Consider the following 25,311-nt stretch of genomic DNA (forward strand, 5'->3'; position numbering starts at 1 on the left):
TCCTCAGGAGACGATTCCTCATACCTGACACACACACACACACACACACACACACACACACACAATAGTTATATATCAGAACATCTGTGCAGCTGTTAGGGTGTTTCCTTTCCCAAGACCCTCTTAGGTCATCATCTCAGTTACACAATCATTTTCCTGGGTACGTTAACTTTTATCTGGACACACACACACAGCCAGTGTTAGACATTCCTACACGTACACGTACAGTAGTTTGATTAACTATTTTCTCCAACATGCTACGCTAACGCTGCTCCCCCTGGTGGTGGACACGCCTAAGGTTTACCTGCCCAGGTGACACGGGCAGGGGGCGGGGCCTCTATGAAGAGAGCAGGGAGCGGCGGCGACAAGGGGAGGAGCCTGTCGCCATTGAAACAGCCTCCATAGAGACGGACAGACTGGAAGGAAAACCACTGACAGACGGAAAAGACGAAAAACTGGGAGACACGGGGATGACAGACGACTGATAACTACAGACAGAGAGACAGACAGACAGTAGTTTTATTGTTTGTGGTCTGTGAGCAGCAGGGCTAAAGATGGATGTCAGTTTCCCTGTGTCTGTGATTCATAACTGACACATGGAGTAAAGCATCAGCACATTGGGTCTACTTCCTGTCTGTATAAGCCACACCCACATTTAAAAACAAAGCAACAAACATTTTGTGCTGAAGTCAAACCTGTTTAATAATAAATACATTTATTTTAGACTTTACTGATATTAAGCCTTCTGATCATGTGACTTATCATTATTATTATCATTATAATCAGTATATTAATATTATCATCATTAACATTATATTACTATATTATTATCATTATAATTAACATCATCATATGTTATTATCATCATTATGTTATTATCATGGTCTATAAGGACCATAATAATAAAAAAATTATCATTGAATTATTACTATTATCATAATTATCATTATTATTGTTATTAGGGTCTGTAAGGACCAGGACGTGTCATGTGACTTTCAAACTGACCTGAACATCTCTGTCAGATCTCCTTTGATCGTTGCCAGGACGACAGGAAACCCCACACAGGCTGGGACCAGATACAGGAGAGCAGGCTGAAAGACAGACAGGTCAGTTATAGTTACAGACAGGTCAGTTACAGTGAACTAATTGAGTGCCATTCAAAAGATGTTAATTGTGTTTTTCGGCTGGGGTTGCTAGGAGACAGTGTGACGAAGCTCTCCGGTGAATATCGAGCTTGTACCATGATGTAGTTACCATTGGTGACATGTAGGTGGCAGCAGAGCACCGTGATGAGCATTGAATTGTGTATTGTGTGTATTGTGTGTATTGTGTGTATTGTCATAGTACAAAATATTCTGTGGGTCTTTAAAAATCATGTAATAAGCCTGGTGATGTGAGGTTGGCTGTGAATGAGTTAAAGACAGGTCAGTAATAGTAACTGACAGGTCAGTACCTGGGCGTGTTTGAAGGTGTGCATGATGAAGATGGTCAGTCCAAGGCCCAGGATGTAGGCAATGAAGCTGCAGTAAAAATACGTCCTGCTGTTCTTCTTCTGACTGAGGACAAACAGCCAATCAGAGAACAGTATGGCTGACGGACAGCTGTGTACGGGGGGGGGGCTACCTGACATCAAAGCGCAGCAGCAGAGCGATGAAGATTCCTGGGATGACGATGTCCCCCAAACCAAGCATCGCAAAGTTACTGGCCCCCAGTCCCTTCTCCAGGAGGTCCTGAGGAAACACCACTGAAGAAAAACACAGCGCTAAGCCACGCCCACTGACAACAGCACACTAACAAACTATCCACTACAAACTCAATGAGTATATACTGTCTAAGTATTCTTCCAAGTTTCCCATGATGCATCTGGAACCTCCAGCGTTAAAAAACCTTGTTCACACTGAGACTAATATCTCGGTTGATTTTCCACCTTTATTTTGAAAGTTCTGAAAACAATTGAAGTGAGAAAGTGACCAAGTAGAATATCAACATGTGCTCATTTGATCCCTCCATTGGTCTACTGACTTAACTTCCTGTTCACTTCAAAATAAGAGCCTTATTTACAAAAGAGTTCTGATTCGCTCTGAGGCAGCATGAGCAGCACATGGCACTGACGTTTTGAAAAAGTTTGTGATGAGGAAACGTACCGAAAATACCGTTGAACCAAACAGGGCGTATTGAACGGTTCAATAAAATACAGAATATTGTTGCGTTCCTTAGTGCACACAGTGCATACTTAACACATGTCCCCATATAGTATACATCCTGGTATTTATCACATACTCAATCTATTCATACTATCTAATGTGAACACACTATAAACTCATTTAGTACGAGTAGTACGTTAGCATGAGTAGTACGTTAGCATGAGTAGTACGTTAGCATGAGTAGTACGTTAGCATGAGTAGTACGTTAGCATGAGCAGTACGTTAGCATGAGCAGTACGTTAGCATGAGCAGTACGTTAGCATGAGTAGTACGTTAGCATGAGTAGTACGTTAGCATGAGTAGTACGTTAGCATGAGTAGTACGTTAGCATGAGTAGTACGTTAGCATGAGCAGTATGTTAGCATGAGTATGCTAGGATGATATCATCAACACAGCCTAAACCCTGCCCCCTCAGGAACACACAAACCATGTGACCAACATACTCACGCTTGATTGGAGCCTCGAAGGACTTTGCAACAGTTACCATGACGTTAGTCCCGAAAACCTGCAGAGAACATTCAAGTTACACTTGAGTGAATGTGGGTGTGTCTGCGTGTGACTAACCCAGAAATGTCGTAGATGAACAGCCCCCCAGGAGGATACATCCAGTGCTAACGTTGTTGAGGTGAAGAAGCTCCACCCCATTCAAAGCGAAGGCCCAATCCAAACAGGTTATGGCTATCCAGTGCTGTGATGTCACAGAACAGTGTGTTATTGGTGTGTGTGTGTGTCTCTGTGTGTGTGTGTATGTGTGTGTGCACCTTCTTCAGTAAGTACCAAACTCCTACGACAGTGCTGATGAGCAAACACACAATGGTCTTGGTGTCGAACTCGTAGTTGATGATTTCTGTGGACACACACACACAGACACACACACACACACACACACACACACACACACACACACACACAGAGACACACAGAAACACACTAATATTAGTACCGATGCCCCCCGCCTTAGGAAACGCACCACAAGTAAACACTGATCAGTGTGTGTGTGTGTGTGTGTGTGTGTGTGTACCTTCTCTATTGTCTCCTGTTCCCTGTGTGAACAACAGCTGGTATTGTTTGTTCGGAACAGATTGTGGGAAGACGCTGGACATCAAAGGACTGAAACACATCATAGATACACACTGATCACTGACTCACATTAGTGTGTACCTGTGTGTGTGTGTGTGTGTGTGGGGGGGTGGATCCATTCTAAATTAATACGCACCAGTCTAATGAACGTGTAAACAAACATGTACCCTGCGTCTGCACATCTGATCTACATTTCTCATAGACTTAGAATGGGTAGACAGGCACAACGCACAAGTCACATCTGCATGTGTGTTTGTAGACTGCAGACGCTTTAATGTACATACACATTAAAGCACACACACAAGTGTTTACATGTGACGTAGACGGTGCTACATAGTGAAGGTCACATGATCACTATAGCTTCACTCATACCTGTGTCTACACAGAACTACTGACATTAGGTCAGTTTAGTGAATGTTAGACACAAACACGTGTGTTAGAGTGTGTGTATGAATTTAGAATGGATCCACCCCCCATAGTGTGTGTGTGTGTGTGTGTGTGTGTGTGTTACCTGAGTGTGTGTGACAGAGCGAGCACTCCCAGGATGAAGAAATATACAGAGAGCAGCAGGTTAATGTACTCCTGAGAAAACACCTGAAACACACACAGAGAGAGGTCACACACACGCACACGCGCACACACACACACACACACACCTTAAAGAACAGGTAGAGACCAAACAAGGCACAGCTGGCGATGATGGGGAAACGAGCAGCATCTCGACTAGTGATGGTTTCAGGCATTTCAGCTGCATTCTGGGTAAGAAACACACAAAACACACACACTGTAACACATTCACTATGTGTGTGTGTGTGTGTGTGTGTGTGTGTTACTCACTCTGAACCTAGAGTCATAAGCATTATCTCCGACCTCCTACAGACACACAGACACAGACAGGAACAGACGGTGGGAGAAAGACAGAAGAAGGAAGATCAAAAGAGCAGGAAACCAAGCAACCAATCAGAGTCAGTGGAAGAAAGGGACAGACCTGTCTGTAGCTGTGTGTCTGTAATATTATTAATAACAATAATATTTGTATTATTAATTATAATATAATGAATAAGTGATACAACACTTTTATGTCATTTAACAGTATTTATGTCTCCTGAAAATATTCATTTCTATAGTTTTATTATTTCCTAATGTTGAACCAACACTGACTCTCGTGTTTTTAGTTTTATTAATTCATTAATCATCATTATTAGCATTATCAATTTAACTAACAATAAACAATAGAAACCACCGTTTTTTTCAACGCTTTCATTGATATTTTTCCAATTTCCTCTCCGAGGACCCCTGGGGTACCGTACCGCCATTTGAGAAACCCCAGTGTGTCGTGTGATACTCAGTCTGTCCACTAGGAGGTCACACACGTATCATTAACACTGATTATTAATTATACTAATGGACTGTAGGAGAGGCTAATGTCTATAAAGTCACATGTGATCATCCAATCAGCTGCCGGGATAGATTCTCAAACCCTCCATCTACAGTGGACCGTCCTGGTTCTAACCTGGTTCTAACCTGGTTCTAACCTGGTTCTAACCTGATATAACCTAATATAACTGGTTCTAACCTAATATAACCTGGTTTCTAACTGGTTCTTAACCTGGTTCTAACCTAATATAACCTGGTTCTAACCTGATATAACCTGGTTCTAACCTAATATAACCTGGTTCTAACTGATATAACCTGGTTCTAACCTGATATAACCTGGTTCTAACCTGATATAACCTGGTTCTAACTGATTGTTTTATGTATACCTGTATAACCTGGTTAACCCTTTCTAACCTAATATAACCTGGTTCTAACCTAATATAACCTGGTTCTAACCTAATATAACCTGGTTCTAACCTGATAACCTGGTTCTAACCTAATATAACCTGGTTCTAACCTGATATAACCTGGTTCTAACCTGATATAACCTGGTTCAACCTGATAAACCTGGTTCTAACCTAATATAACCTGGTTCTAACTGATATAACCTGGTTCTAACCTAATAAACCTAATATAACCTGGTTCTAACCTGATATAACCTGGTTCTAACCTGATATAACCTGGTTCTAACCTGATATAACCTGGTTCTACCTGATATAACCTGGTTCTAACCTAATATAACCTGTTCTAACTGATATAACCTGGTTCTAACCTGATATAACCTGGTTCTAACCTAATATAACCTGGTTCTAACCTAATATAACTGGTTCTAACCTGATATAACCTGTTCTAACCTAATATAACCTGGTTCTAACCTAATATATACCTAATATAACCTGGTTCTAACCTGATATAACCTGGTTCTAACCTAATTAACCTGGTTTCTAACCTAATAAACCTGGTTCTAACTGATATAACCTGGTTCTAACCTGATATAACCTGGTTCTAACCTGATCTAACCTGGTTCTAACCTGATATAACCTGGTTCTAACCTAATATAACCTGGTTCTAACCTGATATAACCTGGTTCTAACCTAATATAACCTGGTTCTAACCTGATATAACCTGGTTCTAACCTGATATAACCTGGTTCTAACCTGATATAACCTGGTTCTAACCTGATATATCCTGGTTCTAACCTGATATAACTGGTTCTAACCTAATAAACCTAATAAACCTGGTTCTAACTAATATAACCTGGTTCTAACCTGATATAACCTGGTTCTAACCTAATATAACCTAATATAACCTGGTTCTGACCTGATATAACCTGGTTCTAACCTGATAAAACCTGGTTCTAACCTAATATAACCTGGTTCTAACCTGATATAACCTGGTTCTAACCTGATATAACCTGGTTCTAACCTAATATAACCTGATATAACCTGGTTCTAACCTAATATAACCTGGTTCTAACCTAATATAACCTGGTTCTAACCTGATATAACCTGGTTCTAACCTAATATAACCTGGTTCTAACCTAATATAACCTGGTTCTAACCTAATATAACCTGGTTCTAACCTAATATAACCTGGTTCTAACCTAATATAGCCTGGTTCTAACCTGGTTCGAACCTGATTCAAACCTGGTTCTAACCTGGTTCTAACCTAATATAACCTGGTTCTAACCTAATATAACCTGGTTCTAACCTAATATAACCTGGTTCTAACCTGATATAACCTGGTTCTAACTGATATAACCTGGTTCTAACCTGATATAACCGGGTTCTAACCTGATATAACCGGGTTCTAACCTAATATAACCTGGTTCTAATCTGATATAACCTGGTTCTAACCTAATATAACCTGGTTCTAACCTAATATAACCTGGTTCTAACCTGATATAACCTGGTTCTAACCTAATATAACCTGGTTCTAGCCTGATATAACCTGGTTCTAGCCTGATATAACCTGGTTCTAACCTAATATAACCTGGTTCTAACCTGATATAACCTGGTTCTAACCTGATATAACCTGGTTCTAGCCTAATATAACCTGGTTCTAGCCTGATATAACCTGGTTCTAACCTAATATAACCTGGTTCTAACCTGATAAACCTGGTTCTAAACTGATAAACCTGGTTCTAACCTGGTTCGAACCTGGTTCTAACCTGGTTCTAACCTGGTTCTAACCTAATATAACCTGGTTCTAACCTGATATAACCTGGTTCTAACCTAATATAACCTGATTCTAACCTGATATAACCTGGTTCTAACCTGGTTCGAACCTAATATAACTGGTTCTAACCTAATATAACCTGGTTCTAACCTGGTTCTAACCTAATATAACCTGGTTCTAACCTAATAACCTGGTTCTAACCTAATATCACCTGGCTCAACCTAATATAACCTGGTTCTAACCTGGTTCTAACCTAATATCACCTGGTTCTAACCTAATATAACCTGGTTCTAACCTAATATAACCTGGTTCTAACCTAATATACCTGGTTCTAACCTGATATAACCTGGTTCTAACCTAATAAACCTGGTTCTAACCTGGTTCTAACCTGATATAACCTGGTTCTAACCTAATATAACCTGGTTCTAACCTAATATAACCTGGTTCTAACCTGGTTCTAACCTGATTCTAACCTGGTTCGAACCTGATTCAAACCTGGTTCTAACCTAATATAACCTGGTTCTAACCTAATATAACCTGGTTCTAACCTAATATAACCTGGTTCTAACCTGATATAACCTGGTTCTAACCTAATAAACCTGGTTCTAAAAAATATAACCTGGTTCTAACCGAATATAACCTGGTTCTAACTGGTTCTAACCTGGTTCGAACCTGATTCAAACCTGGTTCTAACCTAATATAACCTGGTTCTAACCTAATATAACCTGGTTCTAACCTAATATAACCTGGTTCTAACCTAATATAACCTGGTTCTAACCTGATATAACCTGGTTCTAACCTGATAAACCTGGTTCTAACCTGATATAACCTGGTTCTAACCTGATATAACCTGGTTCTAACCTGATATAACCTGGTTCTAACCTAATATAACCTGGTTCTAACCTGATATAACCTGGTTCTAACCTAATATAACCTAATATAACCTGGTTCTAACCTGATATAACCTGGTTCTAACCTGATATAACCTGGTTCTAACCTGATATAACCTGGTTCTAACCTAATATAACCTGGTTCTAACCTGATATAACCTGGTTCTAACCTGATATAACCTGGTTCTAACCTAATATAACCTGGTTCTAACCTAATATAACCTGGTTCTAACCTGATATAACCTGGTTCTAACCTAATATAACCTGGTTCTAACCTAATATATACCTAATATAACCTGGTTCTAACCTGATATAACCTGGTTCTAACCTAATATAACCTGGTTCTAACCTAATATAACCTGGTTCTAACCTGATATAACCTGGTTCTAACCTGATATAACCTGGTTCTAACCTGATATAACCTGGTTCTAACCTGATATAACCTGGTTCTAACCTAATATAACCTGGTTCTAACCTGATATAACCTGGTTCTAACCTAATATAACCTGGTTCTAACCTGATATAACCTGGTTCTAACCTGATATAACCTGGTTCTAACCTGATATAACCTGGTTCTAACCTGATATATCCTGGTTCTAACCTGATATAACCTGGTTCTAACCTAATATAACCTAATATAACCTGGTTCTAACCTAATATAACCTGGTTCTAACCTGATATAACCTGGTTCTAACCTAATATAACCTAATATAACCTGGTTCTGACCTGATATAACCTGGTTCTAACCTGATAAAACCTGGGTCTAACCTAATATAACCTGGTTCTAACCTGATATAACCTGGTTCTAACCTGATATAACCTGGTTCTAACCTAATATAACCTGATATAACCTGGTTCTAACCTAATATAACCTGGTTCTAACCTAATATAACCTGGTTCTAACCTGATATAACCTGGTTCTAACCTGATATAACCTGGTTCTAACCTAATATAACCTGGTTCTAACCTAATATAACCTGGTTCTAACCTAATATAACCTGGTTCTAACCTAATATAGCCTGGTTCTACCTGGTTCGAACCTGATTCAAAACCTGGTTCTAACCTGGTTCTAACCTAATATAACTGGTTCTAACCTAATATAACCTGGTTCTAAACCTAATATAACCTGGTTCTAACACGATATACCACCTGGTTCTAACCTGTATAACCTGGTTCAACCTGATATAACCTGGTTCTAACCTGATATAACCGGTTCTAACCTGATATAAACCGGGTTCTCACCTAATATACCTGCGTTCTAATCTGACTATAACCTGGTTCTAACCTAATATAACCTGGTTCTAACCTAATATAACCTGGTTCTAACCTGATATCCGGGGACGACACCTGGTTATCTAACCTAATATAACCTGGTTCTAAGCCTGATTAACCTGGTTCTAACCTAATATAACCTGGTTCTAACCTGATATACCTGGTTCTAAACCTGATATAACCTGGTTCTAACCTATAAACCTGGTTCTAACCTATATAACCTGGTTCTAACCTGATATAACGCTGGTCTAACTGATATAACCTGGTTCGAACCTGGTTCTAAACCTGGTTCGAACCTGGTTCATAACCTGGTTCTAATAACCGGTTCTAACCTAATATAACCTGGTTCTAAACTGATATAACCTGGTTCTAACCTATATAACCTGATTCTAACCTGATATAACCTGTTCTAACCTGGTGCAACCTAATATAACCTGGTTCTAACCTAATATAACCTGGTTTCTAAACTGGTTCTAACTAATATAAACCTGGTTCTATACCTAATATAACCTGGTTCTAACCTAATAATCACCTGGCTCTAACCCTATATAACCTGGTTTCTAACCGGGTTCTAACCTAATATCACCTGGTTCTAACCTAAGATACTGGTTCTACCCCTAATATATAACCTGGTTCTTATACCTAAATTAACCTGTTCTAACTGATATAACACTGGTTCTAACCTAAATAACCTGGTTCTAACCTGGTTCTAACCTGATATAACCTGGTTCTAACCTAATATAACCTGGTTCTAACCTAATATAACCTGGTTCTAACCTGGTTCTAACCTGGTTCTAACCTGGTTCTAACCTAATATAACCTGGTTCTAACCTGATATACCTGGTTCTAACTAAACTAATTAACCGGTTCTAAAAATAATATAACCTGGTTCTAACAAATATAACCTGGTTCTACCTGGTTCTAACCTGGTTTCTAAATGGTTCAACCTAATATAACCTGGTTCTAACCTGATATAACCTGGTTCTAACTAACCTAATATAACCTGGTTCTAACCCGATATAAACCTGGTTCTAACCTGGTTCTAACCTGGTTCGAACCTGATCAAACCTGGTTCTAACCTAATATAACCTGGTTCTAACCTAATATAACTGGTTCTAACCTAATATAACCTGGTTCTAATCGCTAATATAACCTGGTTCTAACCTGATATAAACCTGGTTCTAACACCTGATATAAACCTGGTTCTAACCTAATATAACCTGGTTCTAAAATATATAACCTGGTTCAAACCTAATTAACTGGTTCTAACCTAATATACCTGGTTCTAACCTGATCTAACCTGGTTCTAAATAACCTATAAACCTGGTTCTAAAAATAATATAACCTGGTTCTAACCTAATATAACCTGGTTCTAACCTATATAACCTGGTTCTAACCTATATAACCTGGTTCTAAACCTGATATAACCTGGTTTCTAACCTGATATAACCTGGTTCTAACCTGATATACCTGGTTCTAACCTATATAACCTGGTTCTAAAATAATATAACCTGTTCTAACAGAATTAAACCTGTTCTAACCTGGTTCTAAACCTGGTTGAACCTGATTCAAACCTGGTTCTAACCTAATTAACTGGTTCTAACCTAATATAACCTGGTTCTTAACCTAATATACACCTGGTTCTAACCTAATATAACCTGGTTCTAACCTGATATAACCTGGTTCTAACCTGATATAACCTGGTTCTAACCTAATATAACCTGGTTCTAAAATAATATTAACCTGGTTCTAACCTAATATAACCTGGTTCTAACCATATAACCTGGTTCTAACCGATTAACCTGGTTCAACCTAATAGAACTGGTTCTAAAATAATATAACCTGGTTCTAACCTAATATAACCTGGTTCTAACCTAATATAACCTGGTCTAATACCTAATATAACTGGTTCTAACCTGATATAACCTGGTTCTAACCTGATATAACCTGGTTTCAACACTATAACCTGGTTCTAACCTAATATCACCTGGTTCTACCTGGTTTCTAACCTAATATACTTGGTTCTTAACCTGGTTCTAACCTAATATAACCTGGTTCTAACCTAATATAACCTGGTTTCTAACCTAATATAACCTGGTTCTAACCTAATATCACCTGGTTCTAACCTAATAGAACCTGGTTCTAACCTATATAACCTGGTTCTAACCTGATATAACCTGGTTCTAACTGGTTCTAACTGGTATAACCTGTATAACCTGGTTCTAACCTAATATAACCTGGTTCTAACCTAATATAACCTGGTTTAACCTGGTTCTAACCTGTTCGAACCTGATTCTAACCTGGTTCGAACCTGATTCAAACCTGGTTCTAACCTAAATAACCCTGGTTCTAACCTAATATAACCTGGTCTAACCTGATATAACCTGGTTCAACCTGATATACCTGTTCTAACCTGATATAACCTGTTCTAACCTAATATAACCTGGTTCTACTACCTAATATAACCTGGTTCTAACCTAATATAACCTGTTCTAACTAATATAACCTGGTTCAACCTAATATAACCTGGTTCTAACCGATATAACCTGGGTTCTAACCTGATAAACCCTGGTTCTAACCTAACCTAATATACTCGGTTCTAACCTGATATAACCTGGTTCTAACCTACTATAAACCTGGTTCTAACCTAATATAACCTGGTTCTAACCTAATATCACCTGGTTCTAACCATAATCCACCTGGTTCAACTAACCTAATACAACCTGGTTCTAACCTAATACAACCTGGTTCTAACACTGATATAACCTGGTTCTAACCTATATAACCTGGTTCTAACCTAATATAACCTGGTTCTAACCTAATATAACCTGGTTCTAACCTATAATAACCTGGTTCTAACCTAATATAACCTGGTTCTAACCTATATAACCTGGTTCTAACCTAATATCACCTGGTTCTAAACCTAATACAACCTGGTTCTAACCTGATTAACCTGTTCAACCTATATAAAACCTGGTTCTAACCTAATATAACCTGTTTCTACCTAATATAACCTGGTTTCTAACCTATATAACTGTTCTCCTTAACTAATATCACCTGGTTCTAACCTAATACAAACCTGGTTCTAAACCTAATTAACCTGGTTTCTAACCTAATATAACCTGGTTCTAACCTAATATCACCTGGTTCTAACCTAATATAACCTGGTTCTAACCTAATATAACCTGGTTCTAACCTGATATAACCTGGTTCTAACCTGGTTCTAACCTGATATAACCTGGTTCTAACCTAATATAACCGGTTCTTCTACCTAATATAACCTGGTTCTACTACCTGGTTCGAACCTGTTCTAACCTGGGTTCGAACCTGATTCAAACCTGGTTCGAACCTAATATAACCTTGTTTCTAACCTATAAAACTGGTTCTAACCTGAATAACCTGGTTCTAACCCTGATATAACCTGGTTCTAACCTGATATAACCTGTTCTAACCTATATAACCTGGTTCTAACCTAATATACCTGGTTCTAACCTAATATAACTGGTTCTAACTATTCTAACCTAATAAACCTGGTTCTAACCTAATATAACCTGGTTTCTAACCTATATAACCTGTTCTAACCTGATATAACCGGGTTCTAACCTAATATAACCTGGTTTCTAACCTGATATAACCTGGTTCTAACCTACTATAACCTGTTCTAACCTAAATAAACCATGGTTCTAACCATATCACCTGGTTCTAACCTAATATCACCTGGTTCTAACTAATACAACCTGGTTCTAACCTAATACAACCGGTTCTAACCTGATATAACCTGGTTCTACTATACCTAATATAACCTGGTTTCTAACCTAATATACCTGGTTCTAACCTGATATAACCTGGTTCTAAAATAATTAACCTGGTTTTCTAACGAAATAACCTGGTTCTAACCTGGTTCTAACCTGGTTCGAACCTGATTCAAACCTGGTTTCTAACCTAATATAACCTGGTTCTAACCTAATATAACCTGGTTCTAACCTAATATAACCTGGTTCTAAACCTAATATAACCTGGTTTCTAACCTGCTATAACCTGGTTCTAACCTGAATAACCTGGTTCTAACCTAATATAACCTGGTTCTAAATAATATAACCTGGTTCTAACCTTATAACTGGTTCTACCTAATATAACCTGGTTCTAACCTTATATAACCTGGTTCTAACCTAATATAACCTGGTTCTAAAATATTAACCTGGTTCTACCTAATAAACCTGGTTCTAACCTAATATAACCTGGTTCTAACCTAATATAACCTGGTTCTAACCTGATATAACCTGGTTCTAACCTGATATAACCTGGTTCTAACCTAATATAACCTGGTTCTAACCTAATATCACCTGGTTCTAACCTGGTTCTAACCTAATATAACTTGGTTCTAACCTGGTTCTAACCTAATATAACCTGGTTCTAACCTAATATAACCTGGTTCTAACCTAATATAACCTGGTTCTAACCTAATATAACCTGGTTCTAACCTAATATAACCTGGTTCTAACCTAATATAACCTGGTTCTAACCTGATATAACCTGGTTCTAACCTGGTATAACCTGGTATAACCTGGTTCTAACCTAATATAACCTGGTTCTAACCTAATATAACCTGGTTCTAACCTGGTTCTAACCTGGTTCGAACCTGATTCTAACCTGGTTCGAACCTGATTCAAACCTGGTTCTAACCTAATATAACCTGGTTCTAACCTAATATAACCTGGTTCTAACCTGATATAACCTGGTTCTACCTGATATTAACACTGGTTCTAACCTGATATAACCTGGTTCTAACCTAATATAACCTGGTTCTAACCTAATATAACCTGGTTCTAACCTAATATAACCTGGTTCTAACCTATATAACCTGGTTCTAACCTAATATAACCTGGTTCTAAATGATATAAACCTGGTTCTAACCTGATATAACCTGGTTCTAACCTAATATAACCTGGTTCTAACCTGATATAACCTGGTTCTACCTACTATAACCTGGTTCTAACCTAATATAACCTGGTTCTAACCTAATATCACCTGGTTCTAACCTAATATCACCTGGTTCTAACCTAATACAACCCTGGTTCTAACCTATACAACCTGGTTCTAACCTGATATAACCTGGTTCTAACCTAATATAACCTGGTTCTAACCTAATATAACCTGTTCTAACCTAATATAACCTGGTTCTAACCTAATATAACCTGGTTCTAACCTAATATAACCTGGTTCTAACCTAATATAACCTGGTTCTAACCTAATACACCTGGTTCTAACCTAATACAACCTGGTTCTAACCTGATATAACCTGGTTCTACCTAATAAACCTGGTTCTAACCTAATATAACCTGGTTCTAACCTAATATAACCTGGTTCTAACCTAATATAACCTGGTTCTAACCTAATATCACCTGGTTCTAACCTAATATAACCTGGTTCTAACCTAATATAACCTGGTTCTAACCTATATAACCTGGTTCTAACCTAATATAACTGGTTCTAACCTAATATACCTGGTTCTAACCTAATATAACCTGGTTCTAACCTGATATAACCTGGTTCTAACCTGGTTCTAACCTGATATAACCTGGTTCTAACCTAATATAACCTGGTTCTAACCTAATATAACCTGGTTCTAACCTGGTTCGAACCTGATTCTAACCTGGTTCGAACCTGATTCAAACCTGGTTCTAACCTAATATAACCTGGTTCTAACCTAATATAACCTGGTTCTAACCTGATATAACCTGGTTCTAACCTGATATAACCTGGTTCTAACCTGATATAACCTGGTTCTAACCTAATATAACCTGGTTCTAACCTAATATAACCTGGTTCTAACCTAATATAACCTGGTTCTAACCTAATATAACCTGGTTCTAACCTAATATAACCTGGTTCTAACCTGATATAACCTGGTTCTAACCTGATATAACCTGGTTCTAACCTAATATAACCTGGTTCTAACCTGATATAACCTGGTTCTAACCTACTATAACCTGGTTCTAACCTAATATAACCTGGTTCTAACCTAATATCACCTGGTTCTAACCTAATATCACCTGGTTCTAACCTAATACAACCTGGTTCTAACCTAATACAACCTGGTTCTAACCTGATATAACCTGGTTCTAACCTAATATAACCTGGTTCTAACCTAATATAACCTGGTTCTAACCTAATATAACCTGGTTCTAACCTAATATCACCTGGTTCTAACCTAATATCACCTGGTTCTAACCTAATACAACCTGGTTCTAACCTAATACAACCTGGTTCTAACCTAATATAACCTGGTTCTAACCTAATATAACCTGGTTCTAACCTAATATAACCTGGTTCTAACCTAATATAACCTGGTTCTAACCTAATATAACCTGGTTCTAACCTGATATAACCTGGTTCTAACCTAATATAACCTGGTTCTAACCTGATATAACCTGGTTCTAACCTACTATAACCTGGTTCTAACCTAATATAACCTGGTTCTAACCTAATATCACCTGGTTCTAACCTAATATCACCTGGTTCTAACCTAATACAACCTGGTTCTAACCTAATACAACCTGGTTCTAACCTAACATCACCTGGGTCTAACCTAATATAACCTGGTTCTAACCTAATATAACCTGGTTCTAACCTAATATAACCTGGTTCTAACCTAATATAACCTGGTTCTAACCTAATATAACCTGGTTCTAACCTAATATAACCTGGTTCTAACCTAATATAACCTGGTTCTAACCTAATACAACCTGGTTCTAACCTGATATAACCTGGTTCTAACCTAATATAACCTGGTTCTAACCTAATATCACCTGGTTCTAACCTGATATAACCTGGTTCTAACCTGATATAACCTGGTTCTCACCTTGTTCTTGGAGCAGCTGACTGACCGCAGAGCTCCAATGAAGATGGGAAGCAGCGCCATCACTAACAGGCTTCCGTAGGCCAGAGCGGCTCCTTCAGGAGAAACTACGGACCGAGAGCCGGACAGACCGTCCGTGTCCGTCCCGTTAGAGTCCACGGACCCCGGTACCTGGTCTGTGTCAGACATACTGGTCCACTGAGATCAGAGAAGATGAACTACTGACGGTCTGTGGTCTACGTCTGTCTGTAAGGACACGTTTACCAAAGAGACTCAGTGATAGGAGCGGCGAAGAGATCTCACTCTGACCCAAGAACCATCACATTAAACTACTGACGGAACACAGACCGAACACCGAGCGGAACCGACGGATTACCGACTAAATTGAAATCAAATGTTCTTTTTCTGTGATAAATAAGTTATTTGAGGTTCACAAACAAGATTTTACGTCATATATGACGATGATTGACAGCCGGGGATCTTGTGTTGCTCTTTGAGAATAGCAGTTACGTCATGAAGGAAATCTGAGACGTCGTTAAACTTTTCTGAGCTCCTAGTTCTAGTTGTAAACTCTATGATCTGATCATTAGTTGGTATAATGTCTAGTGGGAAAGATACATGTTCGTGGTGTAAGTCATCAGGGCAGTACGCTAAAAGGGCGGGGCGTGTTACCAGGGCTCCTCCCACCAGTTCCTACTGTACAGACTCTGGCTGATAATGACGTCAAATTTGCAACATGGCACCGCCCCAAAGCGCCGTAATTTTGCTTTGAGTGGGAACAGCTACAGTACACGCCCACTAGTAAACGAGCTATTGGACATTTAATTATAATATGTTAAAAAAATATATTTTCACGACCCAGTCCGAGGGCTGAGGGAGAGGAGCAGATTGAGGAACCATCCTGTTTACAGACGATCTTTGATCAGCCCGACAGGAAGTCTGCAGTGACTCCACCGGAAGGAGAAAAGAATTACACCACATAGACAGACCGACACCCCTCCCCCTCCACAGGGCTGATGACGATGAACCATTCAACATTTCACCGACTTTAAATAGTTTGATTTTTCTTTTTTTTAATTCCTTCTGAACATTATTAAATCATCATCATTACTAATTATTAATACTAATTATGGTGGTTTAGTGGTTAGCACGTCCCCCTCACAGCAAGAAGGTCCTGGGTTCAAGCCCTGGGGTGGACTTGGGTCCTTTATGTGTGGAGTTTGCATGTTCTCCCTGTGCTGCGTGGGTTTCCTCCCTCCATCCAAAAACATGACTAAGGTTGACTGGAGTCTCTAAATGGCCCATAGGAGTGAATGAGAGTCTGTGTCTGTGTTGCCCTGTGATGGACTGGTGCCCTGTCCAGGGTGTAGCCCCGCCCAGCACCCTATGAGAGCCGGAGATTGGCACCGGCAGACCCCCGCGACCCTGATAAACGGGAATAAGTGGGTATGAAGATGGATGGATGGAATACTAATTATAATTCTTATTATTATATTTCTTAATATCACTAATTATTATGAATATGACAAATTATTAATAACAATTATTAATTATATTGAATCAGATGACAAATGTTTAAACTTTATTGAAATACAAAAACATTAAGAATCAAATATACACAAATCCTCCTGATTGGCTATTATAAGGTCAATGTCCCGCCCCCGGCATACAGCGCAGCAGCTTATTGGTCGCTGAGGCTCAGCCAGCCAATCACAGAGAGCAGCAGGAGGAGGAGGGGCGTGGCCTGCAGCATGAGGGTGGAGCTCTTCAGCTTCACCATCAGTGGATGGTTCTCACTGATGGACATCACCTGCATCAGAGGGCGGAGTCAGCACATCAACCAATCAGAGTCTAGTAGTTAAACATCTGTGAAGGACTGACTTTATACTCTGAGATATATATTTAATATATAAATATATCTTTAATGTATGAGTCACTGAGTCATTGAATCAGTGGCCCAACCTCAATGTACACTGACTCACTGACTCACTGACTCACTGCCCTGAACCCTGAACCCTATCACGCTAACTCTCAGGATTTAATCAGTGTGCGCTGTCCTGCGAAGCTCGCTAACATCTTACGGAGCTAAATCACCATGGTAACTTATGCTGAACGGCTAGCCTGGTCAGGACCAGGTTCTGCCCAGGATCTTAGCGAATGCTAAAGCCCCGCCTCCTGACCAATCAGTTCTCTTAGAAAATGACCTGCCCATTATTAGAAGATCCTGGTTGGTGCAGATCTGACAGCTAAGTTTAAAAAAGAAAGATTATTAATGGATACATTAATCCTTTCATTTACTGATGACATCATTTTGGACAGATATAAATTTATATCTGATGGACTGATTCATTAACTAAGTCATATGCTAAAGTGTGGCTGACATCATCATCAGGAACATACTACAGTAAACAATGTGTTCTCATCCCAGTGTGTGATAAATAGATCTATCTGATTAGAAACACGTGTGTGCTGTAATAAAGTTTAACTGCAGAGCGTTGTCTGTTTATCATCTAATGGATTAATATCATAAATAATCTCACACTTTTACACATTAACAGTATCAGCAGCTTCCTGTCTGAGTTTTCTCATTCCTGTCTTTTCTGTAACAACAGGTTGTTTTTGGTCTGAATTTTGGATTTTAATTATTATAATTTTAAACTTAAGCTGAACACCTAACCTGGTCAGGACCAGGTTATGAAGTGGATCAGATCTGAGCGAGTCTAAAAGCTCCGCCTCCTGCTGCGCTAACACTGTTGTTCTTCACTGTCATCATGGATTTATATTTATTATATTTATTTAAGATCATAAACTGTTCCTACTGTAAAGACGCTTGCTCTGCCAGGTTCTCCATTGATTGGTCAGACGCTGCAAGCTCCACCCCTTTTATGTGAACGTGCACACTTAGTCAGGCTGATATAACTTGGATTAAATTAGCGTGTTGTTATCGACCTTTGTAGGACAGCTTCTTTCTGACAGGGAATGTTTGGTAGTTGAATCCCACTAACAGAGATTAATCCAGGATTTAATTATCTAGATTCATAACATAGAACCTAAAGATTGTAGCTTCGTGACTTTAGACTATAAAACACTCACACACACTTCTCACTGAGTCAGTGAGTTAGAGAGTCAGTGAGTCAGAGAGTCAGTGAGTCAGAGAGTTAGAGAGTCAGTGAGTTAGAGAGTCAGTGAGTCAGAGAGTCAGTGAGTCAGAGAGTTAGAGAGTCAGAGAGTTAGAGAGTCAGTGAGTCAGTGAGTTAGAGAGTCAGTGAGTTAGAGAGTCAGTGAGTTAGAGAGTCAGTGAGTTAGAGAGTCAGTGAGTTAGAGAGTCAGTGAGTCAGTGAGTTAGAGAGTCAGTGAGTTAGAGAGTCAGTGAGTCAGAGAGTTAGAGAGTCAGTGAGTCAGAGAGTCAGTGAGTTAGAGAGTCAGTGAGTTAGAGAGTCAGTGAGTTAGAGAGTCAGTGAGTTAGAGAGTCAGTGAGTCAGAGAGTCAGTGAGTCAGAGAGTCAGTGAGTTAGAGAGTCAGAGAGTTAGAGAGTCAGAGAGTTAGAGAGTCAGTGAGTCAGTGAGTTAGAGAGTCAGTGAGTTAGAGAGTCAGTGAGTCAGAGAGTTAGAGAGTCAGTGAGTCAGACAGTTAGAGAGTCAGAGAGTTAGAGAGTCAGTGAGTCAGTGAGTTAGAGAGTCAGTGAGTCAGAGAGTCAGAGAGTTAGAGAGTCAATGAGTTAGAGAGTCAGTGAGTTAGAGAGTCAGAGAGTTAGAGAGTCAGAGAGTTAGAGAGTCAGTGAGTTAGAGAGTCAGTGAGTTAGAGAGTCAGTGAGTTAGAGAGTCAGTGAGTTAGAGAGTCAGTGAGTCAGAGAGTTAGAGAGTCAGTGAGTTAGAGAGTCAGTGAGTTAGAGAGTCAGTGAGTCAGAGAGTTAGAGAGTCAGTGAGTCAGTGAGTTAGAGAGTCAGAGAGTTAGAGAGTCAGAGAGTTAGAGAGTCAGAGAGTTAGAGAGTCAGTGAGTTAGAGAGTCAGTGAGTCAGAGAGTTAGAGAGTCAGTGAGTCAGAGAGTTAGAGAGTCAGTGAGTTAGAGAGTCAGTGAGTTAGAGAGTCAGTGAGTCAGTGAGTTAGAGAGTTAGAGAGTCAGTGAGTCAGTGAGTTAGAGAGTCAGAGAGTTAGAGAGTCAGAGAGTTAGAGAGTCAGAGAGTCAGTGAGTCAGTGAGTTAGAGAGTTAGAGAGTCAGTGAGTTAGTGAGTCAGTGAGTTAGAGAGTTAGAGAGTCAGTGAGTTAGAGAGTCAGTGAGTCAGTGAGTTAGAGAGTCAGTGAGTTAGAGAGTCAGAGAGTTAGAGAGTCGTACCTTGGTTCTGCTTAGTTTGAACTCTTTGGACAGATCAAAGACTTTAGCAGAGCGGGGGATGATGGCCTTCAGTAACGGCTCCCCAAACACAACCATCCTAACATCACAATGACACACAATCAGACGCACAACACACAAAAAGAGGAGGCTCCGCCCCCCACACTCACCTGTCATAGGCACAGCTGGTGTCGTCGCTCACCGTGGTGTCCACTTTGTCTCCGATTAGCCACGAGAAGCTGGAGTTCCTGAAAAGTCTCACATCCTTCCTGTTGCTTTTAGTCAGATATGCACACGCAGCGTGGAAGTCCCCCAGGAAACATAGCGTTCTACACACACACATTTAGAGGGTTGCCAGGTTGGATGACTCCTCCTCCCTGCTCCATGGGTTAGGGTTAGTGTGTGACAGTTGTTGGCCACAGTGTGGACACACGGTGGTGGTAAGCTCCGCCCCCTGAGGCCTCACTCACCCCATGGAGCCGCAACACAAAATGTGGTTAAACTTTGAATTAAACTATTCAGGATCATCTGTGTCTGTTCTAGAGTATTACTCTATCACATTCTATTAGACTATTTAAGATGACATCATTGGTTCTACCTCCCTAAAGACAGCGCCTCACCCTTCAATAACTCCAGATAGTCCAGCCTTGGTCCTGGTCACATGTTCTGGTCTTAACCAGAGGCCTTCCTCCAGATCTTGGCACTTGGTTCTGACCTGGTCATTTTTAGAGGAAAACTGACTGGTTCTAAGGCTGATGTTTATTTAAGTAGAATCTTTACACACACACTTTCACATGGAAACTTTTGAAACACATACAGTTAATTCAGGAGAAAGTCTCTTCAGGTCTTCATAATTCAGATATATTTATGTGTGGAATTTGTATCATGTAGCAGAGTTAAAAGCATATAGGATAATATAAGTTTGATTCTACATATGATGATAAACTGACTGATTGGTTAGTTTCAGTCCATAGAGGCCCATGTTGTGATGTGTACCTGCTGCTGTGTCCTTGACGTCACACACCTCAGGGTGCAGAGCCAGCTGGGTGGAGCTCCATGATTCCATTATCGCTCAGTCCTTGAGCTCACCTGACCTTTTATAGGTACCATGTGGGCGGAGCCTGACCTTTTATAGACACCATGTGGGCGGCGCCTGACCTTTTATAGACACCATGTGGGCGGAGCCTGACCTTTTATAGACACCATGTGGGCGGTGCATGACCTTTTATAAACACCATGTGGGCGGTGCCTGACCTTTTAGACACCATGTGGGCGGTGCCTGACCTTTTATAGACACCATGTGGGCGGTGCCTGACCTTTTATAGACACCATGTGGGCGAACCAAGGCGTTTTCCTACGTACAACAACCTTTGAGTTGGTTGTGATTTATAAACAGAAACAGGCGTACGCCGTCTGTTATAAATCTTTAGCGTACGCCTCCTGAGGTGATCCAACCTACGCACAGTTTTATAAACGAGGTCCCAGACCCTCACCTTCACGTTCCACTTCCTGCTGACGTCTTGGAACACGTCGTAGAGTCCGTTGATCTCGTCCTTGGCCTGATCCGGGTCAGAATGCAGAGGAACCAGGAAGAACTTCTTAATGGCTGCAGAGAGTGATGAAGAGGAGGATGAAGTGATGAGAGATGATGATGAAGATGATGAAGTCTCACCTGTCCTGTTGCTCCTGAACTGAACCACGAATGGAGGTCTGAGGAAGGACGAAGGACCACGGTACTGGTACTGGTCCAAGACCTCCACGGAACCAGTCCTAGCAAGAGCACGCAGTACAGTGTGTGTGTGTGTGTGTGTGTGTGGGTGTGCGTCGTGCGTGCGTGCGTGCGTGCGTGCGTGCGTGTGTGTGTTACCTGTAAATGTAAACATATTTCTGTAGGTCAGGTGATTTCCCCAAACCATCACTTGACACTGAACTGTAGAGGAAGTCGTCAAACCTTAAACACACACACACACACACTGACTGAACATAGCGCTCTGAAACGTGAGTGTGTGTGTGTGTGGCAACAAAATTAAAGCTCAGAGGAAGGCAATCTGATTGGATGATTAAAATCCACTGTACCTGCTACTGTCCCTGTGGGAGGCACACACACACACACAAACACACACACACTTACTTGTTGAGTGTGTTGAGCAGAGTTCGTACGACCTTCCCATCAGGATCAGAGACGTGTTGTAGCAGCGCCACGTCACAACGAGACAACAACTACACACACACACAATGAATGGAAACAGACAAGACAGAAAAAATAAGTTGTACACAAACTGAGTGTGTGTGTGTGTGTGTGTGTGTTACCCGTGTCAGTGTGTGTCTGTGGTTGCTGATCTTCTGTGAGTTCAGCTTCTGGACGTTGTAGGAACAGATGGTGAAACCTTCAGATGTTCTCAGCATCAGGAACAGCCACATCAGGAGAGCAGAGCGCCACCACATGGTCAGGACTGGAAACACACACAGCCCTGGAATGACCTCATGGAACCTGATTTTGGGGGGAGGGAGGGGGGGGACTCGTTGCTGATTGAAAGTTAAAAAACTTCTATTTGAGCAACTATTGAGTCGCTGTAATCGTGCGTGTCTGATTAGACAGCATGATTATTGCACAGGTGTGCCTCAGGGTGGCCACAATAAAAGGCCACTCTAAAAATGTTCAGTCTGGGTGGGTATCTGGTGGGACCACCATTAGCCTCCTGCAGTGCAACACATCTCCATAGCATAGAGTTGATCAGGTTATTGATTGTGGTCTGTGGGAATGTTGGTCCATTCCTCCAAGTTGTTGGATATTAGCAGGAAGTGGAACACGCTGTGGTATCTGCCCATCAGAGCATCCTAAACATTCTCAATGGGTCACATGACCACTGACTGTGCTGGTCATTCAACATCTGGGATGTTTTCAACAGAGGCCGTGCATTATCATGCTGCAACATGACCGTGGGTGACCGTGGCTCAGTGGGAGAGTGGGTTGGGGGTTCAAATCCCGCTTGTTGTGTCCTTGGCCAAGGCACTTTACTCACATTGAATTGTGCATGTATGCCAGCTGGATGGAGCTCCATAACTATAGACGCTAGTGTAACTATAGACGCTAGTGTAACTATAGACACTAGTGTAACTATAGACGCTAGTGTAACTATAGACGCTAGTGTAACTATAGACGCTAGTGTAACTATAGACGCTAATGTATCTATAGACACTAGTGTAACTATAGACACTAGTGTAACTATAGACGCTAGTGTAACTATAGACACTAGTGTAACTATAGACACTAGTGTAACTATAGACACTAGTGTAACTATAGACGCTAGTGTAACTATAGACGCTAGTGTAACTATAGACGCTAATGTATCTATAGACACTAGTGTAACTATAGACACTAGTGTAACTATAGACACTAGTGTAACTATAGACACTAGTGTAACTATAGACACTAGTGTAACTATAGACGCTAATGTAATTATAGACACTAGTGTAACTATAGACACTAGTGTAACTATAGACACTAATGTATCTATAGACACTAGTGTAACTATAGACACTAGTGTAACTATAGACACTAGTGTAACTATAGACACTAGTGTAACTATAGACGCTAGTGTAACTATAGACACTAGTGTAACTATAGACGCTAGTGTATCTATAGACACTAGTGTAACTATAGACACTAGTGTAACTATAGACACTAGTGTAACTATAGACACTAGTGTAACTATAGACGCTAATGTAACTATAGACACTAGTGTAACTATAGACACTAGTGTAACTATAGACGCTAGTGTAATTATAGACGCTAGTGTAATTATAGACGCTAATGTAACTATAGACACTAATGTAACTATAGACACTAGTGTAACTATAGACGCTAGTGTAACTATAGACGCTAGTGTAACTATAGACGCTAATGTAACTATAGACACTAGTGTAACTATAGACGCTAGTGTAACTATAGACACTAATGTAACTATAGACACTAGTGTAACTATAGACGCTAGTGTAACTATAGACGCTAGTGTAACTATAGACACTAATGTAACTATAGACGCTAGTGTAACTATAGACGCTAGTGTAACTATAGACACTAGTGTAACTATAGACGCTAGTGTAATTATAGACGCTAGTGTAACTATAGACGCTAGTGTAACTATAGACACTAATGTAACTATAGACACTAGTGTAACTATAGACACTAGTGTAATTATAGACACTAGTGTAACTATAGACACTAGTGTAACTATAGACGCTAGTGTAACTATAGACACTAGTGTAACTATAGACACTAATGTAACTATAGACACTAGTGTAACTATAGACGCTAGTGTAACTATAGACACTAATGTAATTATAGACACTAGTGTAACTATAGACGCTAGTGTAACTATAGACGCTAGTGTAACTATAGACACTAATGTAACTATAGACACTAGTGTAACTATAGACACTAGTGTAACTATAGACACTAATGTAACTATAGACACTAGTGTAACTATAGACACTAGTGTAACTATAGACACTAGTGTAACTATAGACACTAATGTAACTATAGACACTAGTGTAACTATAGACACTAGTGTAATTATAGACACTAATGTAACTATAGACACTAGTGTAACTATAGACGCTAGTGTAACTATAGACACTAGTGTAATTATAGACACTAATGTAACTATAGACACTAGTGTAACTATAGATGCTAATGTAACTATAGACGCTAGTGTAACTATAGACACTAGTGTAATTATAGATGCTAATGTAACTATAGACGCTAGTGTAACTATAGACACTAGTGTAACTATAGACACTAGTGTAACTATAGACACTAATGTAACTATAGACGCTAGTGTAACTAAAGACACTAGTGTAACTATAGATGCTAATGTAACTATAGACGCTAGTGTAACTATAGACACTAGTGTAACTATAGACACTAATGTAACTATAGACACTAATGTAACTATAGACGCTAGTGTAACTATAGACACTAGTGTAACTATAGACGCTAGTGTAACTATAGACGCTAGTGTAACTATAGACACTAGTGTAACTATAGACACTAATGTAATTATAGACACTAATGTAACTATAGACGCTAATGTAACTATAGACACTATTGTAATTATAG

General features: G+C 39.8%; 2 protein-coding genes and 1 long non-coding RNA gene across 3 annotated transcripts; all 3 read right to left on the bottom strand.

Annotated features, from left to right (window-relative positions):
- Window positions 1-35: 35 nt before the first annotated feature.
- On the bottom strand, window positions 36-16,512 carry hm13 (histocompatibility (minor) 13). Its single transcript, XM_028453966.1, is given in 11 exon segments — window positions 36-488; window positions 1,006-1,091; window positions 1,454-1,556; window positions 1,624-1,744; window positions 2,652-2,732; window positions 2,790-2,892; window positions 2,966-3,051; window positions 3,226-3,314; window positions 3,796-3,878; window positions 3,941-4,039; window positions 15,864-16,512. Coding segments are annotated over 11 exon segments (1,188 nt in total). The 5' UTR covers window positions 16,050-16,512; the 3' UTR covers window positions 36-337.
- On the bottom strand, window positions 4,185-5,249 carry LOC114467567 (uncharacterized). Its single transcript, XR_003674525.1, has 4 exons — window positions 5,229-5,249; window positions 5,076-5,138; window positions 5,009-5,018; window positions 4,185-4,819 (listed from the first exon to the last, which is right to left on the bottom strand). It is a non-coding gene; the product is annotated as an uncharacterized LOC114467567 (long non-coding RNA).
- A 908-nt stretch (window positions 16,513-17,420) lies between the features above and the next one.
- On the bottom strand, window positions 17,421-23,713 carry LOC114467590 (deoxyribonuclease-1-like). Its single transcript, XM_028453997.1, has 9 exons — window positions 22,500-23,713; window positions 22,321-22,409; window positions 22,057-22,140; window positions 21,862-21,959; window positions 21,689-21,795; window positions 20,931-20,935; window positions 20,360-20,518; window positions 20,193-20,289; window positions 17,421-17,670 (listed from the first exon to the last, which is right to left on the bottom strand). Exons 1-9 carry the CDS (start codon window positions 22,632-22,634, stop codon window positions 17,542-17,544), a joined length of 903 nt encoding a protein of 300 aa, XP_028309798.1. The 5' UTR covers window positions 22,635-23,713; the 3' UTR covers window positions 17,421-17,541.
- Window positions 23,714-25,311: the final 1,598 nt, after the last annotated feature.

The sequence above is a fragment of the Gouania willdenowi genome, chromosome 7 (assembly GCF_900634775.1).
Source record: "Gouania willdenowi chromosome 7, fGouWil2.1, whole genome shotgun sequence".
NCBI lineage: Eukaryota > Metazoa > Chordata > Actinopteri > Blenniiformes > Gobiesocidae > Gouania > Gouania willdenowi.